This window comes from Dreissena polymorpha, chromosome 2, assembly GCF_020536995.1.
Source record: "Dreissena polymorpha isolate Duluth1 chromosome 2, UMN_Dpol_1.0, whole genome shotgun sequence".
Classification (NCBI taxonomy): Eukaryota; Metazoa; Mollusca; class Bivalvia; order Myida; family Dreissenidae; genus Dreissena; species Dreissena polymorpha.
In genome coordinates this window covers 146,413,149-146,437,346 of record NC_068356.1, presented here as the reverse complement: position 1 = coordinate 146,437,346, position 24,198 = coordinate 146,413,149, and the positions used below count along the sequence as shown (strand labels likewise).

Below are 24,198 nucleotides of genomic sequence, written 5' to 3'. Positions count from 1 at the left end.
ACCTGTAGTTTTAGTACATATTCCATCGATATGACCATTTAAATAAATATACATTTATTTTCACATCTTTATACCAAACAGCTTTGTTTTTATATCTCACTTAATTTGAAATTCGATTTTTTGTTCTAAAAACATTTTAAACTGCATTCACCAACACTTTTGATTGGCACGCCCTTGTAAACCGGTATATTGTTGTCGTCACGATAAGCAGTTTTACACGCAGGTGCAGTTTTACAAGATAGCGTAGAACTGTTAATAAGAGCACATTTTGCATGAGTTGTTTCATCTGGTTATATATTTTGTGGATACAAATCAGGCATAATGTTGACGTTAGGAACGTGCGTTGCTTCCTGTATTTTATTTTATTATGTTTCATCGGGTGAGTATTTGAATAGTTTAGTTCATGTTTTGCTTCTTAAACGATAAAATGTATTTCAAGAGCAAAAATACAATCAATTCATTTAAATGTCCTCACGTGCAATTTTACAGTTGATCTTTAAAATTGTAATAAACTCTGAAAAGAAACACTTGGAAATACGTTTTATGGATTGCATTTTTGTGTTTAATTGTTTAGTTCATGTACCTAAGTCGATTTGAGTTGTTTCTATATTTGCATGTGACACATCAACATAACCATGCAGACTGTAATTATATTTTTCTTAACCCACCAAAAAAGAAAAAAAAGAAACACAATTTATAGTTACAAAACTGGCTGGACGTTGCTACCTTTTAGCACTTGTGTTCACTATACACCATATTAACTTGGCATCAGTTCTTCAAGTATTCCAGTACGATATCCAGCGACCGATATCATGATAAATCACAAATATTCACGGATGGACATATATTAAGCGACGTTTGGCTTTGAAGAGTCTAATACGACGTCTCTTATAGCTTCTTTTGCTCTCGTTTGTGAAACGGTTGTCATCGATACAGATTTTCCATTTGCATAACTTTCATAATGGTGAAATTTGTAACTCGTGTTCACGACTTACTGGTTTTATTCTGGTGTGTACAAATATATCATAGGTTCTTCTTTTTCAGTTTCTGCGTTTTGCGACCAAACGGATTTCACAGCATGTTCATGTGCATTTCAATTGGATAAACAAACTTTCTGCTGGATTTGCCCATGCCCAAAGACAGCTAGTAAGGACTAACGTTTTGTTATTGTAGTGTTTAGAACTGTTCAATACAATCTTAACCTAATTAATAGTTTAAAGGGACTTGATTGGTTTAAAATGATGTGATCAACCATGCATCAAACGGAATTACATTACCACAACAACAGAACCTGAGAAATGTTCTAATTAAAATAATTGGATTTAAACAATTGTTTTACTGTTAGTGTTGTTCGTTTCATATAATATATATGTTGATTGACGGTTTCTTTTTACTTATCCGATTCTCTTCGCTGGACATATGCTTTATTATGTGTTGTGTTTTCCCTTAAATATCAACTTGACCATGTGGCGAGAAGTGACTTCATATAAACAATATGAATTTTTACCTATTTCATTTTAGTTTCTTAACGAATGCAATCTCGGAGAAATAACACACATTTAATTCAGTAAGAGCAGCAATTAATATAATAGAAATAACGTACATACAAAACAACTTACTGGCATAATGTCGTATTATAAAATATTTATGCACGTCTGAATTAAAATAGACTTCTATTGAATGTATTGTATTTGAGGGTGCACGTTTTGCCAACATTCAATGACAGACATATTTCACTATCTTAAATTCGAGCAAGGTTTCAAGAAAGTATCGTTTGAATCAAAATTCAAATTATCAGAACTGCAATGAAAGTTTGGACAGATTGTTCATTGAACCACAAGAGCGACGTTACTGGATCTGTAGGCATCATGCCACAAAACCAGATATTGGACATATCAAGCATGTTTTGTAAATTTTATGTCATATTTAATATGGACTCCGCAGCCCGAAATGCAAGTAAACCGTTCAACCCAAGGCGGAGTGAGGGGGGATTGGGTAACACAACAGCAAGTTTGACATGAATGACCGCCACATCGGGAGCGCGAAAAGCACGCAAAATGTACCTCCGCATAACTGTGATTACACAGAATAAAGCACAGTTAGATTTGTTCGCTATGCAAAAATGTCTATGCATGGACCAATTATCACTGTAAGAAGACTGTATAACATATTCAGAAATGTTCTGTTTTATTTGATTCAGCTACTTCAAAACCAGCTAATATACCAACGACTCCTACACCAATAACTACTAAACCAACCACTCAGCCAACTACTAGACAAACGAGTTCTACACAACCAGCTACGACGCCAACGACAACCACACACAAGACGACACAATCAACGACAACCACACAAAAGACGACACAACTAATGACAACCACACAAATGAAGACACAGCTAACGATAGCCACACAAATGATCACACAACCAACGACAGCCAAACAAATGATGACAAAGCCAACAACAATCACGCAAATTACAACACAACCAACGACAACCACACAAATGGCGTCACAACCAACGACTACCACACACAAGACGACACAACCAACGACACAGACACAAAAGACGACACAACAAACGGCAACCACACAAAAGACGACACAACCAACGAAAACCACACAAATGACGACACAACCAACGACAACCACACGAGAGACTGCACAACCAACGACAACGACACAAACTACAAAAGCACATTCAAAATCAACCTCAAAACCAACTTTTCCGACACAACCAAGTCCAACTTCACAGCAAACTACACAAAACAAATCAAGACCATCAACGCACCCCCCACCATATTCAACATCCAGCTCGATTCCTACCACCACCTTAGATGAATTAGGTAATGTATATATCTATAAAGCGGTATTAGGTTCAAAAGTGTTGTAATGATTCAACTGATTTAATATTTTGTAATTTCTATTTGATTATCTTTCTTTAAATATTAAATCCATGTTAATACTTTGAAACTGTGAATAACATACTGTATATTTATATTGGTATGTTTATTATTCATCGCATTCCAGTTAACAACTTGTCATCTGAAATTCGTCAAATGGAAATTGATTATGAAACAAATATTGAAATATTAAATCTGAGTCAGTTTCAATCCATGATTTATTTTTATGGTAATGGTCTAGGAGTTAAATCTGCAGTAAAAATAACTTTCTAAATTATCATTTTGGGCTTTTTTCTTGGGAAAGCAATTATCAATATTAACGTCTCAACGTAAATGCTTAATTAAACGACGTGTACACGTGCACAGCTGGCACACTCGCATTGAACTCGCCTATCGGCTCGAGTCAAAACATGATGTCAGCTGTGAACTCGTTCTAATGGTACACGGTGCTGTTACTTACTTCTTATGTTACTGCACTTACGACATTTTCATGATCAAGATGGACGATCACAAATCTATCTTTTTGATGATAAAACAAATTTAAATGACATGGATTTATCCGAAATGTGAAAACAGTGTTATCCAGATTGTGAAATCTTATATATTAATCCAACATGCGTTCATTTTAAACTTTCCCTCGTTTGACTAGCACGCACATATGGCAAATATGGTGGCGTGAAAGTCATCATTACTGCCCGGTAACTAATTCTTTACTGTGTTTTGATGTTAAAAGAGTCTCAATTTGGACATTACGCAGGTTGTCCTGCCTATCCTTCCGACTGCCCGGCTTCATGCAGTGATCTTGACGCTAACTTCTGTCCCATCTGTACATGCACCGGTAGGTAGAACATTTTATTTTGCTCCCTAGCTATTACATAAAAACAATTTGCACATTCTCTTACAAAACATTTATTTGAAATGAATCATATACTCGACTACCGTATTTAGACTTAGTTTGATATCAGTCCAAACAACTGGAACTATGTCAAACAGTATCAAACTCATGTTACTCTTCCTATACATATATGTTCATGGCCGTATTCTGAACCGCTTGTTTCAATTTGGCTGTAGCTGCACATGAATATAATTCTATAATATTACCTAACAATTGCTCATCAGCTTCGATAGCCAAGTAACAATGGTCCCATTATGTTTAAATATTACATTGTATAACAACTGGTAAACCAGTAAGCACTCTCTGTTTGTCATAAGTTACTGGTCAATTTTAAGATAACAAGTTTCTTTTTTCAGCGGGTTCGGTGACTACCACACCCAAGCCTACGGGATGTCCTCAGGTACAGTGTTTGCTGGACTGCGGCGAACCGCCAAAGTTCGTCAAGGATTCCCAGGGGTGCGACCTCTGTCAGTGCGACTTTGGACGATAGGGGACTTCGAGATCGGTTTAACCTTCATACATACACATTTCATTTCCTTTGTTTAACTATTGCAGAAACTTTTGCGATATATTATTTTATATCCGTGTTTTCTGTAACTGTTAAAGAAACATTTGCGATTAACAATATGCATGGAATGACATTTCGTGAGCTTTGTGAAAAAAGGACTATGGTCAATATATCCAATCGGTGTTCTGTTTGAATACGTAGCAAGATATCTGAAATAGAATGATAAATAAGAATGTGAAACGTATTGATCCAATACAACTCAACTGCCTTGGTTTTATTTACTTATTTACATTTAAAAAATAATGTTTGTATTTAATATTATATAGACCTTTTATTTTACTAGAGATAGCTTTGATGAATTAGTGCTTTATTTTATAAATCTAATCTAAAATACGAGAAATGGACGATGCTTATTAAATAAATTATCATCTTTTCTAGCGATAATCAAGAGTTCGGAAATCTCCGCACAAAAATATCATTTTTATATAAAATGGGATACAAGACATATATAATTGCGTTTTTTTCTACAGCCGATGGTCGTCTACATCTGATATGTATTGTGATAACATAATGCATTTGTCACGTTCTTATTTCTAATCTTGTTTTTCGACGACAGATGTTCCAATTTATATCAGATACCTTCTAAAATGTTCAAGCGAAAACACAAACTTTATCTTTGAACACTAGTTTTTAAGGAAGCAGTATACTATTCAAGAGATGACCTCACATTCGTATACAATTGACAATTGGACTTTCTAGATAAAACACACATGCATAAGATTTATTCAGTTTTATTTGGAACAGGAATTTAACAATCAGGAATAATAAAACTCCAGAAATATTGCCAGGAGAATTTTTTTTGTAAACCCATGCTCGTCTTTTGTTTAAGTTAAGTGACCATTGCCAATGCAAGACAGGACGTCACGTACAACATTACTTAAACAATAACAACCATTAACGCTCTTTGGAACGGTAACTACTAGCATCGGTTATCTAAACTAAGTGTAATTATCCTCAAACCTCACACTAAGCCAACAATTAAACACATATATTAACAATTAGCAAAATAAATACTACGCCTTCTGATCGATTGCTTAAACCACTGTCAAATACGAAGGTTGTCCTAAAACAGCGTTAAAAAATTCGTCATAGAAGAAAAATTACATGATTGTATTTGTTTGTACTATGAGTATCTTTAACAAGAGCAAATAATATATTTACATAAACAATGTGAATTTCAAATTGTTATTCGAGCTAACCGGATGATACTGTACGATCTTCTCATATATGTAATGACAATAAACTGATCTGTATAAAATAAAAAATACTACGAGAAATACTCCTGTATTGTATTGCTCAATATAATTACATTATGTTTTCATTTCATTTCTTTCAATCTATGTTTCAGATATCTCCATCATTCTTGATGAAAAATAAAGATTCTTGATATCAAGAAACAATAGTCAATATTCATTTAATGTTTAACTTTTCTATCGCATTTCAAGCATTTAAGCATCGCAAAGACGAGCGAATGGCAAACTGTTTAACAAATGAAATGCAGCAAATGAGCGAACATCACCCAATTTAAATCACTGACATTTCGACATGAGTATTAATGTTTTGTCTTTCTTTTAGAATCTTGTTTGATGAAAAACAGGGGTAGTGCTTTGTGTTCCGTAAACAGTTTGAATAAAGGATGTTTTATTGTTATGACGTTTTGATATCAATTCTTATGTTTTGAAAGTACATACATACTATTTGGACAGTCATTATAAGCTCTAGGCCCTATTGTTTTTAGTAAACAGACGTCATTTTTGATTATCTTGTAAACTTGCATCCGATGGTTTCAAACGTAGCGCTTTTTCGGGAAGCCCGTATATTCTTAAACAGTATATGCTTATTGGTAGGGCTGGTTATACTTTAAAATGTTGTTTTTACATTCATAATAAATAGAGACCCATAATTAGTTGTATTGGAACAGCTTGCTCATTCAGGTTAGAAAACTGTATACATAGTGTTTTTGGTTCAATGAGTTTTTCTGTTTTTAATTTTTTTTTCGATAGACTTAAATGTTTAATATAATCAAACGGTAATCTTGATAAAAACTATGGACACATGCGGAGTAGAGTCCGGTAAAACATAAAATAGGACACGATTATTTTTTGTGCATTTATATCGTTATGGACATTATACTAGTATACTTATATAGATGCGCAACCAATGAAATACAACGTATCAGTGTATTCAACCAAATATGTCAATATAGTAAGGTATTAATATTTTTTATTTTTTTTATGATAATGGGTTATGATTATGCAGCCCCAGACGTAGCATGTGCACGTTTCATAAATAAGCACGCACTGAACTTAATTGCTCAGCCATGGCGTGGAGCCATATGACAAAGTTATTGAAATATAGTGAGTAATTAACGAACAGTTCGCCAGAGACTTTATACTACTATTTTTAAATTGTCTATTTTATTTTATTACCATGCTTCATTATACAATAATCATAATAAACTCGCATTACGCGACTGGATTTTTCCTCAATGTATGATTTATTCAGACTATTACCAATATTATATTTAAAAAAAAGTAAGAATCGATAAAATTATGAAAAAGTGAAAGAGTGAAGTTGTATAATTATCGTATCGTTACACGTTTCAACGACTTAAGGTATTATACTTGATATAGCAATACCGTAACCTGATATTTATTACTTTCCTATCTTGACCCGATGTTAGATCCGAACCACAACAAATACTATATATCTGTTTACTGGTCAGCTTGCTTTTCGCACCCCCAGTAGAGTATATGGAATGACAATTACGTTTGCGCAAATATCCACATTTTCGATTTATAATTACACCAAAGGTAAAGTATGCATGCATTCATGAGTTGTTAAAACTTCCAAGGGTTAACTCTCGCGTATTATTATACGAGTTTTTGACAATATTAAGTCGATAATGTTAAGAGATGTCAATCTATCCTATCGCATATTTCATTTTCAGAAAGGTGTGAAAGGTTTGTACGTTAAGACATTTTCCTTAAACAGGGTAAATTCTCCGTTATATTTAATCTTTCTATATTTCAAGTCGCTGAAATACCGAGTACATTATCAAAACAATGCAATCCAATTTTCCTTAATTTTGTGAGAATTTTTTAGAGCATTTTGCGATATCATGACCTATTCACCGAGATCTAGTACTTCTAATAACAATCGTGTATAAGAACTATTAGTATAAGATGTTCCAGTAAACCTCAAAATGTATTTGGTAGTACTATCATCATGTATATTAGTCTTAAAGGGGCCTTTTCACAGATTTTGGCATGTTTTGAAGTTTGTCATTAAATGCTTTATATTGATAAATGGAAACATAAAATTTTAAAAGCTCCAGTAAAAAATCAAAAATAAAATTTAAAAAAGGAAAAAAAGTAGCCCGCAGCAGGCTCGAACCAGTGACCCTCGGAAACCTGAAGTAAAAACGCATTAGCCAACTGAGCTATCCTGCCAAACATACATAAGTTGCGTATTTTATACATTATATAAGCAACAACAGAACTCTCCAAATTATTCAATCGTTTCGCGTTGCAACGCTTTATAATTTTTAGGTTTTTAAATCGTCAAAAGATGCATATAATGGCTATATTAGACCATGGCAAACGTTCAGTAATACTGTTTGCGCACAAATATCATAACTAAACCGAAAATTTGCGAATCTGAAACAACTTTTTTCAATTTTGTCAATTTACCAAACCGTGGAAAGATCCCTTTAATTCGTTATTCGTTTTTGGCCTTGGCCCCAAGGCCATAGAAATGATACAAATTTCTGAGCCTATCCGAATTGGCTGGCTGCCAAAAACCAAATTCCCAAAACTCCGATTTACCACTTAATTCATGGGCAATATAAGTAGTTCTTCGCAGATCTCAGTAACACGCCTTGTAAATACAGAACATCACTATATAACATGACAGTGTCATAAAAAGTATAAAAAATATTATTGAAGCAAAATTGCTAAGCATTGGCTAGAATAAGTTCCTCACTTGACAGGCCGAAAATATACGAGTTTTTATGGAGACAGTTAGAATATTTTTTTTCTGAGACATGTTTCGCACACATTATATTTGGTATTTATAAACATATTTTAAAATATTGTTATTTTATTTTGCGTTAACAAGACATTCCAGAAAAAAAGAAAATAAAGAAACAAAACAAATATTCACGATCATTCTCGGAAATAGACGAAGTAACCGGATATGATATTTCATTGCGCAGATCGAGCGTGCAAATCGAGCGCGAAAAGTTCAACCTGAGACAGAGTACACAATCTGTACACCGTTCTTTATCAGGGTAAGTGGATTTTCTTTTGTACATACATTACAAAGGAAGTAAGAGTGTTTTCCTGATCTGTTAATTATGTAATAGAAAGCTATTTTAGGCTATTGAAAGTGATTTATTTGACGCCAACAATAACTGTTTCTTGTGGCCATATTGTTGTTGTTGTTGTTGTATATCTTCACCGCCTATGTAGACGAAGCTCTACCAGATATGTAGAGTTGAACAAAAGGTTATCGTTCCCACCACCAGTATCGTGTAGTCCTCCACCGTCACTGTAGTATATAAACAAATATTGTCTTTTCTTACAGTTTCTGAGCTCTTGCTCTTGTGTTCAAGTTTTTGATAAAGTCAAATCTGTCCTTTTCGACACCCGTTTAATTCCGACAACTTTGATATTTTTACCGATATCAAACAAATTTTCGGGGGCTTTAAAGATACTGATCTTCAGATTGCGTAGATGAAAAAATGAAAGTAAATTTTAGATTATTCCGACTTTTTGTTATTAACGTTAAGAAGACATCACAATGTTGTTAAGGGCTTGACGCATATTGTTTGCCACTGAAATGCACTGAAATAATAAGAATTTCACATTTTTATCGATATAATGTTAACCCCGTTTGCCACGACCGGTGGGGGTGGGTAAACATTGTCTTTATGATTACAAAAAAAACGCTTCTCGAATATATGGTTACATAGCCTTGATAGCTAAGGCGTCGTGACTTTTGCTCAAACGTCATTTGACCCGCGGTTCCCGGTTTCGAATCCAACCATGAGCGTATATTTAGCTATGCCAAGTATATCAATAGTGACCTCCCTTGCGGAAGCTTATGAATATTCATTAATGGCCAAACGTGACCCGAGTATTGGTACCAACTTATTACGATCTGAAATAAGTCTCAAACGGCGACGATGGGTGCAAAAATTCTCATTTTAAAAAAAGAGAAATGATGAAATTTATCGAAAAACGTCCATTTTTCAATGTAATCGTTCTTTTTGTACAAGAAAACTAAATTCGAAAAATTCAAAACATGTTTCCAACCGAAAGCAAGACGATTACGGTGTGTTTTCTACTGTATCTTGCAGTAAAAGAGCGTGGATCCGATTACAATTACTTCAGATTAGTCACTAAACTTTTTCCCAAGCACACTAAATCTAGACCCAGGCCTTCAGCGCCTACAGCGCTTTGATTTATTTTGTTTCGATGCTTATACTTTTATATTTCGTCCCATATTTAATTATCTATATTGCCATATGAGTACACACCTTGTATGATATTATCGGGCACTTTAACGCTACGAATTATACCAAAATGTTCTAACGTTAAACATGTATTCAAGTCTTCATTAATGTTTAAGGTCACTCCATATCCCTAATGGCTCGGTTTGAAAAACACCTGGCGTTGTTTATAACTGCTTCCAAATGTTTAAGACAGTGAGCAAGTATTAATGTATTGCGCTAAGTCATCTAAATAATATATAAGCGTCAAAGTATTCATTTCCTAAGTTTTTAATGTTTAAAGCGCGGATATTATTCATCTTTGCCGGAATGGTACATTAAAAATAAAGCGAAATTTTCAGAGGAAAATATGATGTTAGCAAAAGTCATCAATTTTAAACGTATTTCGCTTGCATCTGCATCATTTCACATTTCCTCTTCATACCCCAACATAATGCATCTTTACATTTATGTGCAACATAATTTTTTCACGATAACCATTGTTTGCGTGCTCGTCTTAGACGATCTACTTACGTTTTCATTCATTGATGTCGATTCCATTCAAGCATTTACCTATTTATGAAATACCGAGGTAATCATTTGCGGATATCGATACTTTCTTCGGCTTTATAAGCATCATTAGCACTTACATTTGCGTAGATGAAATACGCATATTAAATATGAATGCTTGAAATAGAACGTGGTGTCCCTTTAAGTAAGTGAAGAATACACTCTTTCCGAAGCATTTGAACTGCATAAAGATTAGTAACAACCACTCTTAATTGGTACGCCCTTGTAAAACGAGATATGGTTGCCGTCATTATAAGTAGTTAGAACCGCAGGTGCAGTTTCACAACTTATCGTAGAAATGTTATTCTGCATGCTTGTTTCATCTGGTCATTTAGATTTTGGATATTGATGAGACATAATGTTGACATTAACGACATATGTTGCTTCCTTTGTTTTATGTTATTATGTTTCATCGGGTGAGTACTGAATTGTTATGTCAATGCTTTGCTTCATCAACAACCCAGTGGGCATCCAACGTTGCTGCAACGTTGTATTTAGGTTGCATTCGAATGTTGCAGTTTGGTTGTACCAATGGTCTATATGAAAGTTTTCCCGACGTTTTTTCTCAACGTTGCTGCGACGTTTTTTCCCAACGTTGCTGCAACGTTGTATTTAGGTCGCATTAAAACGCAGTATTTTTAAATTCTATTTTTTTAGATATAAAATTAAAATAACAAAAATATTTATTGCCAACCGCTCTTTCGATTAGAATCGGCAGTTATGGACATTTTCGAGTTCGTTTCTTAGAAACTAGATTCTACCATTTTAATGCATAACACATCTTAAACAAAATATTGTATCCGGCGATTTTGAGTTAAAGTTCATCTTTAGCATCATTAAGTTTAAGCAACTGATCTGTAAAATTAAAAAAAAATGAATTTCTAAAATTTACAAGAAATCATATTTTCATTGATGCTATGCATGAACTGTATTATTATAAAGAACGATTCCTACTCGGGGAGAGTTTTATTATCTCCTCTATAGACACCAAGTACTGGTTCTTTCTAGGAAACGGACTCGACAGTGTGCATATCTGCCGATAATACTCGAAAGAGCGGTTGGCAGTAAATAGTTTGTTTACTTTTTTAATATTTAAAAAAAAGAATTAAAAAATGCTACGTTTGAATGCAACCTAAATACAACGTTGCAGCAACGTTTGGAAAAAAAACGTCGGGAAAACTTTCATATACACCATTGTGACAACCAAACTGACACGTTTGAATGCAACCTAAATACAACGTTGCAGGAACGTTGGAAAAAAACGTCGGGAAAACTTTAATACAGACCATTGGTACAACCAAACTGCAACGTTCGAATGCAACCTAAATACAACGTTGCAGCAACGTTGGAAAAAAATGTCGGGAAAACTTTCATATACACCATTGTGACAACCAAACTGCAACGTTTGAATGCAGCCTAAATACAACGTTACAGCAACGTTGGAAAAAAACTTCGAGAAAACTTTCATATAGACCATTGGTACAACCAAACTGCAACGTTCGAATGCAACCTAAATACAACGTTGCAGCAACGTTGGAAAAAACGTCGGGAAAACTTTCAAATACACCATTGTGACAACCAAACGGCAACGTTTGATGAAACGTCCGGGTAATGTTTTGTATGCAACGTTGTGGCAACGTTCGGTAATGGTTGCCGACGTTGCGACCTAAATATTACGTTGCAGCAACGTTCGCACAACCTTTGATGCCCACTGGGTATGGAAACATAGATACAAGGTATCTAAAAACAACAAATACAAATAATTCATATTAATTTTTCTTTCATCTATTTACATAGTCAATCATAAAAATAGTAATTATCAAACTCTAGATAGAAATACTTGAATTCAAGTTTTTACTGTCCTTGGGGGTATATAACGTTCCAAACGTACTTCATAACTAACTTTGAAGAAAGATTAGTCTAGTTGCAGTTATAGTTATTTAGTGAACGTCTGCGTGGCTGTAAGGGGATTTTAACCTTCTACTCGCATTGAGCACCGCACAACGTAACAATACACAAAGAAAGAAAACAAGAAAGAATGACATTTCCAGAGGTACTCTTAAATATATCCACTTTTGTAGGATTAAATTTAAGGGTTGACTACTTGTGATCCAATTAAATACAAATGTAAATATAGCTTTCAAAAAACAACAACAAGAACAACAAAAAACAAACAAAAAAGGCAAAGTGGCGACACAAGTTATAGTTTTAATGCTGGCTTTAAGTTTATATCTTTGAGAACTGTACTTGTGTTAGCTATACAATATATTACATTGACGTCGGTTTTTCCAAATGTGCGGTAACCGCAGTCCTTACAGTACCGCTGCAGCTTAACCCTAGTCAGACGGTGCGGTACGGATTGCTACGCTTGCTGTGCAGTTTACGTACGATTTCAGTTGGATCCTCAGCTACAGCTCTCATAATTACTAACGAATATTTACGATTATCCAATATAACGCGACGATTGGCGTTGTTTCACAGGATGTTTCACAACCGTTTAGCTACGTTGCTTTTGTTTGTGTCAGCCTGATAGTATTCGGGGCTGATGATGTCTAAATCTTTTTAAATAGAAGTGAAGCATCAGAGTAGTTGCTTATTCGTTCAGCGGTACATGTGCATGATTTCATTTATGGTGTTACAAAGAAACTGCTTTTCACAACTTAGTCAAGTTGTTCCCACGTGGTGATATTGTGGTTTGTATTGGTTAATTATAAGTTCTTTTTTTCAGTTTCTGCGTTTTGCGAATCCGTTGATTTGCAATCGCGTCCATGTGGACCAATAGTGGATACACACACTTTCTGTTTTATCTGCCCATGCCATAGTAAGGACGAACGTTTTTTGTATTCCACCTTTTTGAACTGTTCAATAGACAATACAAACTTAACCTAATGAATAGTTTCAGTGGACTTGATATCGTGTTCATAGGGTAAAATCTATGCGATCAATCACTAAACAAAACAGAATTAAATTCCCAGAACAAATCTGACGAATCTGCTTATTGCATACATTACATTTAAACAACGTTTGTTGAAACATAATGTTGTACGTCTGATGTTACATATATGTTGGTAAACAAGTGCATTTTACTTATCGTTGATATATGCTTCAGTATAAGTTGCGTTTTTCCTTAAGTTTGAATGTGCTAATATGGAAAATATAACTTCTCATAAGAAATACTTTATATTTACCATGTTCATTGAAGGTTTTGAACACAGCCAACGACAACAACTACTACTACACAAACACCGACAACAACACAAACCGACAATTACACAACAGACAACATCTACACAACCAACGACAACTACACAACAAATACCAAGTACCAAGTACACAGCCAATGACAACAACCACTACACAACCAACGACATCTACACAACCACCTACAACAACCACAACACTACCAACGACAACTACACAATCACCTTCAACGACAACTTCACATCCAACGTCATCTACACCAATAACAAACACACAAACAACTGCGAAACACACATCAAGACAAACAACACTTACACTGAACGTTACAGTACGGACTTCCAATCCAGTTACTCATCCTAGATCCACAACCACATCTGTTCCAGTGACAACCCCAATAGCTATCGCTTCCACCACATTGGATGAATTTGGTATTGGATTCTTTTGTTGTTCTTTCTTATTGCATACTATATTTAACATTTACTGAGGTATAAATGAATGCTGACTTTTAATCTTCAATTATGTCGAGTAAACCTAGAATCAGATATAACTTTATCACAAGGTAAATAATTATTGCATCTGAATAAGTGCAATAAACTACAAAATATTTATATTGACAAAAGTATTGTAATACATGTATAATTTCGGTTACCTCGACTGAGAATCAAATACATCTAAAAAACGAACTATACTTTCATGATCTCGATAAAAACAATTCATGAAAAATATCATAAACAGACGTTTTTACATGTAGTTGATAAATATTTATACTCTTGAGACCAATTGATGCTTGAGATAAACAAGACCAACAGTAAAAAAAAGCTTTCATGTGTAATATCCACCAAAGGTTAAAAACCTTTAACGTGTAATAATAACAATTCTAAATTAAAATGCACCGCGACTATTACGCAGGTTGTCCTGCTTTCCCATCGGACTGCCCATCGTCCTGCAGTGATCTCGATGCCAACTTCTGTCCAATTTGTAATTGTGCTGGTAGGTAGACAACTTTGAGCACCTTTGGTGATTAATTATGGTGATTAAATGTCGAGGTATTTAGTTATTTTTTACAATGTACATGTGTATCGCAAAGACGTATACTATTACTACACCCAGAATATTGTCATATTTTATACCTGTCAGAGGTAAACGAGCCAACGTTCCGTAGCTTCATATAGCGCTTCAAGACACATTTGACCAATTGTATGTAAGTGGGTTTAAAAGCGAATGTCACATAAAGATATGATACTTTAATCATTATCTTTACCTTTGATCTACAACTTCTTCGGCCAAACAACAGTTATTGATCATATTTCAATATTTCAGTGTAAAACGGCTAGGTAACCAGTAAGTGTTTGTTTGCTTTGCCAGTTCGTGATCCACACAACAATTCTTCTACGTATTTACTTTTAGCGGGTTCGGTGACGACCACGCCCAAGCCCACGGGCTGTCCCCAGGTACAGTGTCTGCTGGACTGCGGGGATCCGCCCAAGTTTGTCAAGGATTCACAGGGGTGCGACCTGTGTCAGTGCGACTTTGGACGATAGAAGACCTCGGGATTGCTTTAGCATGCATACATACACATTATTTCCTGTGGTTGACTATTACAGAAACGTTTGCGATTAACATTTTATATTCGTGTTTTATTTTACTGTTTAAGAAAATTTGCGATTTACAACACTTCATGAAATGACATTGTGTTAGTGTTATGAAAAAAAGGACCATAGGTCAATGTTTCCAATCGGCGTTCTGTTTGAATACGAAGCAAGATATGTGAAATAGAATGATAAATAAGAATGTGCAACGTATTGATGTAAAAAAACTTTACTGCCTTGGTTGTATTTACTAACTTGCATTTATAAAATAATATTTTTATTTAATTTTGTTAAAGACCTTTTAATTTACTACAGATGGCTTTGGTGGATTTGTGCTTTATTGTATAAATCAAAGGGCGGGATTTTAATCTAAAATACAAGAAGTTGACGATGCTAATTAATTAAATTGTCATCAGATTTGGTGACAATAAGCCATCAAATCAAGACTTCGGAATTCTCCACATAAAAATATCATTTTTATAAAATGGGATAAAGACATGTATAATTGCGTTTTTCTACAGCCGATGATCGTCTACATCTGATATGTATTGTGATAACATGATGAATTTGTCACGTTCTTCTTTCTAATCTTGCTTTTCGTTGACAGATGTTCCAATTTATATCAGATATCTTCTAAAATGTTTTTGCGAAAACACAAACTTTATCTTTGAACACTAGTTTTTAAGGAAGCAGTACACTATTCAAGAGTTGACCTCACATTCGTATACAATTGACAACTGGACTTTCTAGATAAAACACACATGCATAAGGTTTATTCAGTTTTATTTGGAGAAGGAATTTTAACAATCAGGAATACAGAAACTCCAGAAATATTGTCAGGAGAGAAATTCTTTTAAACCCATGCTCGTCTTTTGTTAAAGTCAAGTGACCATTGCCAATACAAGACAGGACGTCACGAAAAACATTACATAAACAATAACAATCATTAACGCTCTTTGGAACGTAAATGCTAGCATATGTTATCTAAACTAAGGGTAATTATCGTCAAACCTCACACTAAGCCCACTATTAAACACGTATACTAACAATTAGCAAGATAAACACTACGACTTCTGGTCGATTCCTTAAACCACTGTCCAATACAAAGGTTTTCCAAAAAAGCGTAAACAATTCGTCATAGAAGAAAAATAACATGATTGTTTTTGTTTGAACGATGAGTATCTTTAACAAGAGCAAATAATATATTTACATACACAATGTGAATTTTAAATGTTATTCGAGCTAACCGGATTACACTGTACGATCTCCTTATGTATCTAATGACAATAAACAGATCTGTATAAAATAAAAAATACTACGAGCAATACTACTGTATTGTATTGCTCAATATAATGTTCGTTTCATTTCTTTCAATTTATGTTTCAGATATCTCCATCATTCTAGATGGAAAATAAAGATTCTTGATATCAAGAAACAGTAGTCAATATTCATTTAATGTTTAACTTTTCTATCGCAATTCAAGCTGTTAAGCATCGCAAAGACGAGCGAATGGCAAACCGTTTAACAAATGGGATGCAGCAAATGAGCGAACATCACCCAATTTAAATCATGACATTTCGAACATGAGTATTAATGTTTTGTCTTTCTTTTAGAATCTTGTTTGATGAAGAACAGGGGTAGTGCTTTGTGTTCCGTAAACAGTTTGAATAAAGGATGTTTTATTGTTATGACGTTTTGATATCAATGCTTATGTTTTGAAAGTACATACATACTATTTGACCAGTCATTATAAGCTCTAGGCCCTATTGTTTTTAGTAAACAGACGTTATTTTTGATTTTATATTCTTAAACATAAAATGCATATTGGTAAGGCTGGTAATACTTAAAATGTTGTTATTACATTCATATTAAAAAGAGACGCTAAGTTAATTGTATTGGAACATCTTGCTCATTCAGGTTAGAAAACTGTATAAATTGTGTTTTTGGTAGAATGAGTTTTTCTGTTTTTAATTTTATTCGGTAGACTTAAATATTTTATATAATCAAACGGTAATCTTGATATAAACTATGGACACATGTGGAGTAGAGTCCGGTAAAACATTAAATAGGACACGATTATTTTTTGTGCATTTATATCGTTATGGACATTATACTAGTATACTTATATAGAGGCGCAACCAATGAAATACAACGTATCATTGTATTCTACCAAATATGTCAATATAGTAAGGTATTTATATTTTCGTTTTTTAATGATAATGGTTTATGATTATGCAGCGCCAGACGTAGCATGTGCAAGTTTCATAAATAAGCACGCACAGAACTATATTGCTCAGCCATGGCGTGGAGCCATATGACAAAGTAATTGAAATATAGTGAGTAATTAACGAACAGTTCGCCAGGGACTTTATACTACTATTTTTAAATTGTCTATTTTATTTTATTACCATGCTTCATTATACAATATTCATAATAAACTCGCATTACGCGACTGGATTTTTCCTCAATGTATGATTTATTGAGACTATTATCAATATTATATTATTAAAATATTTATTGCCAACCGCTCTTTCGATTAGAATCGGCAGTTATGGACATTTTCGAGTTCGTTTCTTAGAAACTAGATTCTACCATTTTAATGCATAACACAACTTAAACAAAATATTTTATCCGGCGATTTTGAGATAAAGTTCATCTTTAGCATCTTTAAGTCTAAGCAACTGATCTGTAAAATTAAAAAAATTGAATTTCTAAAATTTACAAGAAATCATATTTTCATTGATGCTATGCATGAACTGTATTATTATAAAGAACGATTCCTACTCGGGGAGCGTTTTATTATCTCCTCTATAGACACCAAGTACTGGTTTTTTCTAGGAAACGGACTCGACAGTGTGCATATCTGCCGATAATACTCGAAAGAGCGGTTGGCAGTAAATAGTTTGTTTATTTTTTTTATATTATTAAAAAAAACGAATTAAAAAATGCTACGTTTGAATGCAACCTAAATACAACGTTGCAGCAACGTTTGGAAAAAAACGTCGGGAAAACTTTCATATACACCATTGTGACAACCAAACTGAAACGTTTGAATGCAACCTAAATACAACGTTGCAGCAACGTTGGAAAAAAACGTCGGGAAAACTTTCATATAGACCATTGGTACAACCAAACTGCAACGTTCGAATGCAACCTAAATACAACGTTGCAGCAACGTTGGAAAAAATGTCGGGAAAACTTTCATATACACCATTGTGACAACCAAACTGCAACGTTTGAATGCAACCTAAATACAACGTTACAGCAACGTTGGAAAAAAACGTCGAGAAAACTTTCATATAGACCATTGGTACAACCAAACTGCAACGTTCGAATGCAACCTAAATACAACGTTGCAGCAACGTTGGAAAAAACGTCGGGAAAACTTTCATATACACCATTGTGACAACCAAACGGCAACGTTTGACGAAACGGCCGGGTAATGTTTTGTATGCAACGTTGTGGCAACGTTCGGTAATGGTTGCCGACGTTGCGACCTAAATATTACGTTGCAGCAACGTTCGCACAACGTTTGATGCCCACTGGGTATGGAAACATAGATACAAGGTATCTAAAAACAACAAATACAAACAATTCATGTTAATTTTTCTTTCATCTATTTAAATAGTCAATCATAAAAATAGTAATTATCAAAGTCTGGATAGAAATACTTGAATTCAAGTTTTTACTGTCCTTGGGGGTATATAACGTTCCAAACGTACTTCATAACTAACTTTGAAGAAAGATTAGTCTAGTTGCAGTTATAGTTATTTAGTGAACGTCTGCGTGGCTGTAAGGGGATTTTAACCTTCTACTCGCATTGAGCACCACACACCGTCACAATACACAAAGAAAGCAAACAAGAAAGAATGACATTTCCAGAGGTACTCTTAAATATATCCACTTTTGTAGGATTAAATTTAAGGGTTGATTACTTGTGATCCAATTAAATACAAATGTAAATATAGCTTTCAAAAAAACAACAACAAAGAACAACAAAAAACAAACAAAAAAGGCAAAGTGGCGACACAAGTTATAGTTTTAATGCTGGCTTTAAGTTTATATCTTTGAGAACTGTACTTGTGTTAGCTATACAATATATTACATTGACATCGGTTCTTCCAAATGTGCGGTAACCGCAGTCCTTACAGCACCGCTGCAGCTTAACCCTAGTCAGACGGTGCGGTACGGATTGCTACGCTTGCTCTGCAGTTCACGTACGATTTCAGTTGGATCCTCAGCTACAGCTCTCATAATTACTAACGAATATTTACGATTATCCAATATAACGCGACGATTGGCGTTGTAGGGTTATACAGGATGTTTCACAACCGTTTAGCTACGTTGCTTTTGTTTGTGTCAGCCTGATAGTATTCGGGGCTGGTGATGTCTAAATCTATTTAAATAGAAGTGAAGCATCAGAGTAGTTGCTTATTCGTTCAGCGGTACATGTGCATGATTTCATTTATGGTGTTACAAAGAAACTGCTTTCCACAACTTAGTCAAGTTGTTCCCACGTGGTGATATTGTGGTTTGTATTGGTTAATTATAAGTTCTTTTTTTCAGTTTCTGCGTTTTGCGAATCCGTTGATTTACAATCGTGTCCATGTGGACCAATAGTGGATACACACACTTTCTGTTTTATCTGCCCATGTCATAGTAAGGACGAACGTTTTTTGTATTCCACCTTTTTGAACTGTTCAATAGACAATACAATCTTAACCTAATGAATAGTTTCAGTGGACTTGATATCGTGTTCATTGGTTAAAATCTATGCGATCAATCACTAAACAAAACAGAATTAAATTCCCAGAACAAATCTGACGAATCTGCTTATTGCATATATTACTTTTAAACAACGTTTGTTGAAACATAATGTTGTACGTCTGATGTTACATATATATGTTGGTAAACAAGTGCATTTTACTTATCGTTGATATATGCTTCAGTATAAGTTGCGTTTTTCCTTAAGTTTGAATGTGCTAATATGGAAAATATAACTTCTCATAAGAAATATTTTTTATTTACCATGTTCATTGAAGGTTTTGAACAAATTTCATTTGACAACTACACAAACACAGACAACTACACAGCCGCCGACAACAACTACTACACAATCTTCGACAACAACACAACCACCGACATCTACACGACAATCAACATCTACACAACCATCGACAACTACACAACCACCGACAACTACACAACCACCGACATCTACACAACCACCGACAATTACACAGCCAACGACAACAACTACTACTTCACAAACACCGACAACAACACAACCACCGACAATTACACAAAATACAACATCTACACAACCAACGACAACTACACAACAAATACCAAGTACACAACCAATGACAACAACCACTACACAACCAACGACATCTACACAACCACCTACAACAACCACTACACTACCAACGACAACTACACAACCACCTTCAACGACAACTTCACAACCAACGTCATCTACACCAATAACAAACACACAAACAACTGCGAAACACACATCAAGACAAACAACACTTACACTAAACGTTACAGTACGGACTTCCAATCCAGTTACTCATCCTAGATCCACAACCACATCTGCTCCAGTGACAACCCCAATAGCTATCGCTTCCACCACATTGAATGAATTTGGTATTGGATTCTTTTGTTTTTCTTTCTTATTGCATACTATATTTAACATTTACTGAGGTATAAATGAATGCTGACTTTTAATCTTCAATTATGTCGAGTAAACCTAGAATCAGATATAACTTTATCACAAGGTAAATAATTATTGCATCTGAATAAGTGCAATTAACTACAAAATATTTATATTGACAAAGTATTGTAATACATGTATAATTTCGGTTACATCGACTGAGAATCAAATACATCTAAAACACGAACTATACCTTCATGATCTCGATAAAAGAAATTCATGAACAATATCATAAACACACGTTTTTACATGTAGTTTATAAATATTTATACTCTTGAGACCAATTGATGCTTGAGATAAACAAGACCAACAGTAAAAAAAGCTTTCATGTGTAATATCCACCAAAGGTTAAAAACCTTTAACGTGTAATAATAACAATTCTAAATTAAAATGCACCGTGACTATTACGCAGGTTGTCCTGCTTTCCCATCGGACTGCCCATCGTCCTGCAGTGATCTCGATGCCAACTTCTGTCCAATTTGTAATTGTGCTGGTAGGTAGACAACTTTGAGCACCTTTGGTGATTAAATATGGTGATTAAATGTCGAGGTATTTAGTTTTTTTTTACAATGTACATGTGTATCGCAAAGACGTATACTATTACTACACCCAGAATATTGTCACATTTGACCAATTGTATGTAAGTGGGTTTAAAAGCGAATGTCACATAAAGATATCATACTATAATCCTTATCTTTACCTTTGATCTACAACTTCTTCGGTCAAACAACAGTTATTGATCATATATCAATATTTCAGTGTAAAAACGGCTAGGTAACCAGTAAGTGTTTGTTTGCTTTGCCAGTTCGTGATCCACACAACAATTCTTCTACGTGTTTACTTTTAGCGGGTTCGGTGACGACCACGCCCAAGCCCACGGGCTGTCCCCAGGTACAGTGTCTGCTGGACTGCGGGGATCCGCCCAAGTTTGTCAAGGATTCCCAGGGCTGCGACCTGTGTCAGTGCGACTTTGGACGATAGAAGACCTCGGGATTGCTTTAGCATGCATACATACACATTTCATTTCCCGTGGTTGACTATTACAGAAACGTTTGCGATAAACATTTTATATTCGTGTTTTATTTGACTGTTAAAGAAACATTTGCGATTTACAACACTTCATGAAATGACATTGTGTTAGTGTTATGAAAAAAGGACCATAGGTCAATGTTTCCAATCGGCGTTCTGTTTGAATTCGAAGCAAGATATGTGAAATAAAATGATAAATAAGAATGTGCAACGTATTGATGTAATAAAACTTTACTGCCTTGGTTGTATTTACTAACTTGCATTTATAAAATAATATTTTTATTTAATTTTGTTAAAGACCTTTTAATTTACTACAGATGGCTTTGGTGGAGTTGTGCTTTATTGTATAAATCAAAGGGCGGGATTTTAATCTAAACTACAAGAAATTGACGATGCTAATTAATTAAATTGTCATCATATATGGTGACAATAAGCCATCAAATCAAGACTTCGGAATTCTCCACATAAAAATATCATTTTTATAAAATGGGATAAAGACATGTATAATTGCGTTTTTCTACAGCCGATGATCGTCTACATCTGATATGTATTGTGATAACATGATGCATTTGTCACGTTCTTCTTTCTAATCTTGCTTTTCGTTGACAGATGTTCCAATTTATATCAGATATCTTCTAAAATGTTTTTGCGAAAACACAAACTTTATCTTTGAACACTAGTTTTTAAGGAAGCAGTATACTATTCAAGAGATGACCTCACATTCGTATACAATTGACAACTGGACTTTCTAGATAAAACACACATGCATAATATTTATTCAGTTTTATTTGGAGAAGGAATTTAACAATCAGGAATACAGAAACTCCAGAAATATTGTCAGGAGAGAAATTCTTTAAACCCATGCTCGCCCTTTGTTAAAGTCAAGTGACCATTGCCAATACAAGACAGGACGTCACGTACAACATTACATAAACAATTACAATCATTAACGCTCTTTGGAACGGTAAATGCTAGCATAGGTTATCTAAACTAAGTGTAATTATCGTCAAACCTCACACTGAGCCCACAATTAAACACGTACTAACAATAAGCAAGATAAACACCACGCCTTCTGGTCGATTCCTTAAACCACTGTCCAATACAAAGGTTTTCCAAAAAAGCGTAAACAATTCGTCATAGAAGAAAAATAACATGATTGTTTTTGTTTGTACTATGAGTATCTTTAACAAGAGCAAATAATATATTTACATACACAATGTGAATTTCAAATGTTATTCGAGCTAACCGGATTACACTGTACGATCTTTTTATGTATCTAATGACAATAAACAGATCTGTATAAAATAAAAAATACTACGAGCAATAGTATCCTGTATTGTATTGCTGAATATAATGTTCGTTTCATTTCTTTCAATCTATGTTTCAGATATCTCCAACATTCTAGATGGAAAATAAAGATTCTTGATATCAAGAAACAGTAGTCAATATTCATTTAATGTTTAACTTTTCTATCGCAATTCAAGCAGTTAAGCATCGCAAAGACGAGCGAATGGCAAACCGTTTAACTTATCATTTCGTCGAGGTCTTTTATTTAAGACTAGTGACATATCTTTATACTTTACTGAACAGCAAACATATGCAAACCTTAGATGTCAACTGATACAACAGGAGTAACCGCATAAGACATGTCGATTGAATTCATAGCTTTGTGATTTGAGCCAGTTTAAGGTATCAGGGAACAAGTACAGTGTCACATGACGATGTTAAACATAAAAATATGTTAGACTGATAGATAGTTGAGGTGAGTCCATTACTGATTGCAAAAATGTTCTCTCGATAATTTTATATTTGAAGGAAACGATTGACACCTTGAACAATGTTTAAATGAAAACATTTATTTATTGTATAAAATGCGAATAGTTATAACTTACTTGTGCGGTTCGAAATGTTTAAGCCGTTCAAAAAGGGGTGTATCTACCGGTAAATGCATAATGTTTCGTTGCATTTTTACTAATAGCTTGCATATTAATTATGTAACAAGGGTGTTTTTATGTAACGTGCATTTGCTGTACAAATAATTAATTGCCATTGTTTCGTAATGCTACTTGTCAGCCCCATCATAAATATCATTTTTTGTGTGTAGTTGACAATTGCTATCAACTTTGGTGATTGATTACTACAATTTCTAAATGTGTATGTGCACTACTTCTATTTACATTCTGTGGTTGCGTTTGTGAATTTCACTGCGTTGCAACGGAATGTAAAGAGGC

At 34.3% G+C, this 24,198-nt stretch overlaps 1 protein-coding gene across 5 annotated transcripts; it reads left to right on the top strand.

The window, feature by feature from the left end:
• Positions 1-234: 234 nt before the first annotated feature.
• On the top strand, positions 235-22,254 carry LOC127869344 (salivary glue protein Sgs-3-like). Of its 5 annotated transcripts, XM_052411843.1 has the most exons (6): positions 235-379; positions 1,045-1,146; positions 2,201-2,845; positions 3,660-3,740; positions 4,154-4,197; positions 15,082-15,458. In XM_052411843.1, exons 1-6 carry the CDS (start codon positions 322-324, stop codon positions 15,169-15,171), a joined length of 1,020 nt encoding a protein of 339 aa, XP_052267803.1. In that variant the 5' UTR covers positions 235-321; the 3' UTR covers positions 15,172-15,458. The 5 variants fall into 5 exon arrangements, with proteins under 5 accessions (XP_052267803.1, XP_052267805.1, XP_052267808.1 ...); XM_052411845.1 differs by lacking the exons at positions 235-379; positions 1,045-1,146; positions 2,201-2,845; positions 3,660-3,740; positions 4,154-4,197 and adding exons at positions 10,721-10,845; positions 13,158-13,250; positions 13,632-14,058; positions 14,540-14,620 and having other exon boundaries at positions 15,038-15,458; XM_052411848.1 differs by lacking the exons at positions 235-379; positions 1,045-1,146; positions 2,201-2,845; ... (1 more) ...; positions 4,154-4,197; positions 15,082-15,458 and adding exons at positions 10,723-10,845; positions 19,786-19,878; positions 20,791-20,871; positions 21,351-21,431; positions 21,786-22,254.
• The last annotated feature ends 1,944 nt before the right edge of the window (positions 22,255-24,198 follow it).